We start from the raw sequence: 6000 nt of genomic DNA on the forward strand, positions 1-6000 counted from the left end.
AAAGTTTGCCCACCCCTGATCTATACTTACAAGTATTAATACCAGTGCAATGCTGTCTTCACCTTGTCTCAGGGATTTTGTTTGTTAGCTCTTATGCGAACACAAAAGCAGTAAAAAATTCACAGAGTCAGAAACTCCACATGAACGCTCTACAAAATCATAGCACCAAGTCAGGGAATGCAGACAGCAGTATTTTCTCCAAACTGTTTAACTTGTGAATTGTTATTTACTGTCTGTATGTAAACACGGCTTTAAACTGAAGGGATACACATTACAATCTGATTGTACAATCATATTTTAATGTACCAAAACTATTTAACCACTTGCCCTCCAGAGGATTTACCCCCCTTCCTGACCAGGCCATTTTTTGCATTACGGTGCTGCATTACTTTAACTTACAATTGCGCAGTCATGCAACGCTGCACCCAAATGAAGTTTACATCCTTTTTTCCCCATGAATAGAGCTTTGATTCGGTAGCATTTAATCGCCTGTGTGTTTTTTTTATTTTTTGAGCTATACAAAAAAATGACCAACAATTTTGAGAAAAAAAAAAATATATTTTTTACTTTTTACTATTAAACATGTCCAGTAAAAATTTTTTAAAAAATCAAATTTTGTCATAAATTTAGGCCAAAGTGCATTCTGCGACATGTCTTTGCTTAAAAAAAAATCTTGATGCATGTAAATTAATTGGTTTATGTGAAAGTTATAGCGTTTACAAATGGCGGTATATATACTGGGATTTTTTTTTTTTCCTAGTAATGGCGGCAATCAGCGACGTATAGCAGGACTGCGATGGGCATTCTGACACTGGGGGGAACGGACTTGGTTTCACTGACTAATAAAAAGCACTGACACTGTACTAATGGCACTGAGCAGGAAGGGTTAACATGTCGGGCGATCAAAGGGTTAACTGTGTGCTGTGTACCATTTATAACGGTGTGCTGTGTTTGTGCTTCGCTGTAAGCACACTGCTGCTATGCACAGCCATGCAAAGCAGTGTGCAGGAGCTGACAGGGGAGAGAACTGTTTTGTTTACAAACAATTCTCCCCTCCATTGGAGATGCTTGACAATCACTGGACGCTGGCCAGTAATCACCGGCCGGGACCTGGTGATTGACAGCCACGGCCGCGAATGGCGGCACAGGTAGGGCACGCGCGCCCCCTAGCCGGAAATGCAAAATCACATATATATATATATATATATATATATATATATATATATATATATATATACACACATACACACACGTGATTTTGCGCATCCGTGCGGCCCTGTAGCAGTACTTCTGCTATAGGGCAGACGGGAAGCAGTTAATATAAGGACAAATATAAACAATCTATTTAATACATAGAAAATGTTCTCACCCTTATTTCTTGCTGCCACCTCCCAGCAGACCTTTAAAGCAGAAGTAAACCCTCTTATTGTTTTCAGCCATGGAAACTGCCTTCTTAGCCTCTGTTTGATCTGCAGGAGCCATGGTGCTGCACTTGTGATCAGTTATGACACCAGGCATTTGATGGTCTGAGGATTTGGTTGACAGCACAAGCAAATTTCACACGTTTTTTGTTAAACTGATGAGTTTAGTTTCAGTTTACAGTGGAACAATACTCACCTTGGCTCCAGTGATGCAGCGTCTGAGCTCTCCACCCAGCTGCTGACATCTTCGGGCATCCAGCTTCCGGGCCCCATTTGCTGGCCACATTCATTAGACAAGTGCTGATGACGTCCCTCCAGCACATGCGCAGGAGTACTGTCAGATTTGGCATTGCTGATTTGGTACTGTGAGCTGCTTGTGCTCGGCTCACTGTACAGGGGTGGACAGGCAGGTAAGTAACTTTAATGCAGAGGAGACAAAGCATGTCTCTTCTGCATTAACATTCCTGCCTGTTCAACAGGTTTAAGTTTGCCCTAAAGTTCCACTTTAAAAAATGAGTGCCAGGAGGAGGAGGCTGTTCCAGATCATGTGAATGCTGTGATTAGCTGTCACATGATCAGGAGTTATCTTACAGGGCTGCTGATAGCAGTGACCAAAGGCTGTAGGTGACAGCTTGGTCAGTGTGCTGGGAGCATGCTCTCTGCGCAGAACCTCAGAGCCCAAAAGATGCCAATGTGTAGTGGCTTGGCTTTAAAGATGAATTCCAAGATAAGCAAATATTGTCTAAATATAGGAGTGATGTGCATTCTTACTTTAATGTTGGTGTGCTTTGTGTATTTCTTCCCGATCTGTGCAGTAATCCAGTGTGAAACTTTGGGGTTGATTGGGCAAAGAGACTGAGCACTTTGCAAGTGTAGTTGCACTAATTTTTCCCAGAGCTTGGTCAATGCGGTGAAGCTTCACTTTGCAAAGAATAACCAATAAGGTGAAAGGAAAATTTTAAAAACAGCATTTTTGCTTGCACATGATTGGATGATGAAAATCAGCAGATCTTTACCACATTCACTAAGCTCTGGGGAAAATGAATGCAACAGCACCGTCTATTTGCCTTTGGTAAATCAACCCCTTTGTCTCTGTGTAGGAGCGTCCTCTAACTAAGACCAGTCACTGCTGCTCTCTCTCTGCTTGTGCAGGGTGACTGGTCTTGTTTCCACCCCTCCTGTAGTTTTCAGCAGGCAGCCTGCACTTGGTGATCCTGTTGGGCCCCTCTCACAGCTCTGCTCTCTGCACAGACTATGTGCAGCAAAGTGATGTCACTGCTACTTTTATCACGTAATATCTTAGTTTGCAAAATGATTTGGTGCAGAAAAACTGGATTTATATCCTTTGTGGCTATTGAGGAATATATGTAATGAATGTTTCTGTGCCCAGAGTTTAGCTTTAAGGCCTACCCACCCTACTGCCACATATTTGCACAATTGGCGATAGATGTAAAAAAAAAAAATTGTACAGGTCCTGTTCTAGTAGTACTAGGTCCTGTTCTGGTAGTAGTAGTACTAGGTCGTGTTCTGGTAGTAGTAGTAGGTCCTGTTCTGGTAGTAGTAGTAGGTCCTGTTCTGGTAGCAGTAGTAGGTCCTGTTCTAGTAGTACTAGTAGTAGTAGGTCCTGTTCTAGTAGTACTAGTAGTAGTAGGTCCTGTTCTAGTAGTACTAGTAGTAGTAGGTCCTGTTCTGGTAGTAGTAGGTTGTGTTCTAGTAGTAGTAGTAGTAGTAGGTCCTGTTCTGGTAGTAGTAGGTTGTGTTCTAGTAGTAGTAGGTCCTGTTCTGGTAGTAGTAGTAGTAGGTCCTGTTCTGGTAGTAGTAGTAGGTCGTGTTCTAGTAGTAGTAGTAGTATGTCATGTTCTAGTAGTAGTAGTATGTCATGTTCTAGTAGTAGGTCGTGTTCTAGTAGTAGTAGTAGTAGGTCATGTTCTAGTAGTAGTAGTAGTAGGTCCTGTTCTAGTAGTAGTAGTAGGTCCTGTTCTAGTAGTATGTCATGTTCTAGTAGTAGTAGTAGTAGAAGGTCCTGTTCTAGTAGTAGTAGTGTGTCCTGTTCTAATAGTAGTAGTAATAGTATGTCATGTTCTAGTAGTAGAAGGTCCTGTTCTAGTAGTAGTAGTAGTAACAGTAGTAGTAGTATATCTTGTTCTAGTAGTAGTAGGTCCTGTTCTAGTAGATCTCCTGTTCTATTTGATCTATATGTGATATAACTAAAAGGTTTGTTGGGTAAGGTATGTCTTTTTGCTGATGACACAAAGGTGTGCAATAGGGTTGATATCCCATGGTTTGCCATTGCTGGAAGATTGGTCAAAAAAAGTGGGAATTGCAATTCAATGTTTTCAAATGTAAAATAATGTACCTGGGGAAAAAGAATCCCTAGAGAGAGTACAACATTGGGTGCACAGTTCTACAGAGGAGAAGGACTTGGGGGTACTTATTTCAGGTGATTTCAAAATGAGCAAACAGTGTGGCCAGGCAGTGGGGAAAGCGAATAGAATTCTAGGATGCATCACTAGAGGGGTCACCAGCAGGAGGAGGGAAGTCCTGATTCCCCTTTATAGATCTTTAGTTACACCTCATTCAGAATACTGTGTCCATTTCTGGAGACCTCACTTACAAAAAGATATTGATAAGATAGAACGAGTCCAAAAGTGGTGAACAGTCTGGGGGATGAAACAAATCAAGAGTGACTTCAGGAACTTAACATGTACAGTCTGGAGGAAAGAAGGGAAAAGGGAGACATGATTGAAACCTTTAAATACATCAAGGGGGCGAACAAGGTTCAGGAGGGCAGGATTTTCAACACAAAACCAAAATCAAGAACACGGGGACATGACCTTCAACTAACTGGAGGAAAGTTAAAAACTAATCTCTCAAAGTACTATTTTACTGAAAGAGTAGTTGATGCTTGGAATAAACCTCCAGCAGAGGTAGTGAGCCAGTCAACAGTAAATATCTTCAAACATGCGTGGTACATGTATAGATCTATACTCAGACAAAAAAAGTTAACAAAAAAACAACACCCCCCCCTCCCCCACCTAATAAAAAAAAACAAAAAAAATCCCCTCCCCCCCAAAAAAAACTCCCACACACAAAAAGGTGGCAGACTCGATGGACCACTCAGTCTCTTTCTGCCGTCACTTTTCTATGTTTCTAATCAGATTGTATAGTGTATGTTCAGCTAAATTCAGACCTCTACGTGGAATAGTATGACAAGATCTTCATGTTAATACCATACCAAGGAGAAAACCCCAAATGTACATTTTCAGTAATAATGAATTATACTTCTTTAAATCGCTGTCACTTGATGCTAACAAAGTGCTATTGTGTGCAGGAAATCACAAACATTTATATTGTGGAACATGTTATCCATGGCTGTCTCTGAGCTGTAATAAATGTAACAAACGTTCCAAATGGTAACAACAATGATGTGATATTGTGAGTAGGAGATAATGGGCAGCAGCAGCAGTCACTAGTCATACATTACCCAGCAGCGTGCTGCACTTCCCCAGGCCGCCACTAGATGTCCCAGCAGCAGCGCTCGCTTGTTTCAGATCAATCAGCAGCCCTGGGGGAGCCGATCATGGAGGCGCTGAAACGGACTTGATCAAAGGGCTCCTGCTGATCCATCTATGGCGCGCTTGTCACCGGGGCCACGATCTCTTCATCCGCCCCCCGAAAGCCCCGCCGCAGCCGCCGAACGCCCGGCGCTCTCTGGGGCCTCCCCGTAAGCTGGAATGTGGCAGGATGTGACCTTATTCCGCCGGCCAGCAGTAAACTCTCCCCAGGTATCCTCCGCCCGGATCTCCCCTAAAATCCGCCGGGCCCCGGCCGTCCACCCCGCTCCAACTTACTGCCCAGCCGCTCGCTCACTCACCCGGGGTGCCGTGGTTGCCGGCCAGCGTCTGCTGAGCGTTCAGGTTGGGCTTGTAAGCCATTCCCAGAGACATGACTGCCGAGAGGAGAGCAATTCACCCACAACAACAAATAAAATGTCCTGAAATCCACTGAAGCGTCTCTTGTCTGTCTCCCTCAGACACTTTTTGTTGTTTACAGCGGCGGCACCGGCAAATATGGCGTCACTCTAGACTGACACCCACAATGCCAGCAGAGCTACACACAGCCCGCCGTGGTCACCGACCCCGGATCACCCCACGGGTCACCCCTCCTCAGGAGAAAAAAAAGAAAAACAAAAAAAAAAACCTCACTCTTCACCCACATCTACAATACATTATATTCTATATCAAATCCCTCTCCCACTATGGACGACGTGACTGCGAGTCACAACAAGTTTTACCACTGTACAGGACACTTCCTAATGGGGATTTTTTTTTTCATTTTTAACTTTCAGTATTTTAAAAACTTTTTTCATTTTTGATTTTTACACATTTTATATGAAGTTGAACATATCCATTAATAACTTTGGACGCTCATTAACTATTTATATATCAATGCAAGGGTCACTAATGTGTCAAACAGGTGATTAAAAGTATATATAGAGATATAGATCTCTATATATAGATATATCTATATATATACACTTTAATCACCTTTTTGACACCGTGACCCCTGACACATCCTG

General features: G+C 42.7%; 1 protein-coding gene across 2 annotated transcripts in view; it reads right to left on the bottom strand.

The window, feature by feature from the left end:
- The window catches only part of CDK2AP1 (cyclin dependent kinase 2 associated protein 1), a 28311-nt gene extending 22737 nt beyond the window's left edge, over positions 1-5574 (bottom strand). Inside the window, exon 1 of one of the 2 annotated variants that reach the window (XM_089662008.1) lies at positions 5296-5574. In XM_089662008.1, the coding sequence (XP_089518134.1) occupies positions 5296-5368 (73 nt within the window). In that variant the 5' untranslated portion in view covers positions 5369-5574. The remainder of the gene's footprint in view (positions 1-5295) is intronic. The other variant, XM_089662007.1, reaches the window with a different exon arrangement.
- Between the last annotated feature and the right edge of the window lie 426 nt (positions 5575-6000).

Source organism: Staurois parvus, unplaced genomic scaffold (genome assembly GCF_062004578.1).
Source record: "Staurois parvus isolate SC_StPar_1 unplaced genomic scaffold, SC_StPar_1.0 ptg001418l, whole genome shotgun sequence".
In the NCBI taxonomy this organism is placed as follows: domain Eukaryota; kingdom Metazoa; phylum Chordata; class Amphibia; order Anura; family Ranidae; genus Staurois; species Staurois parvus.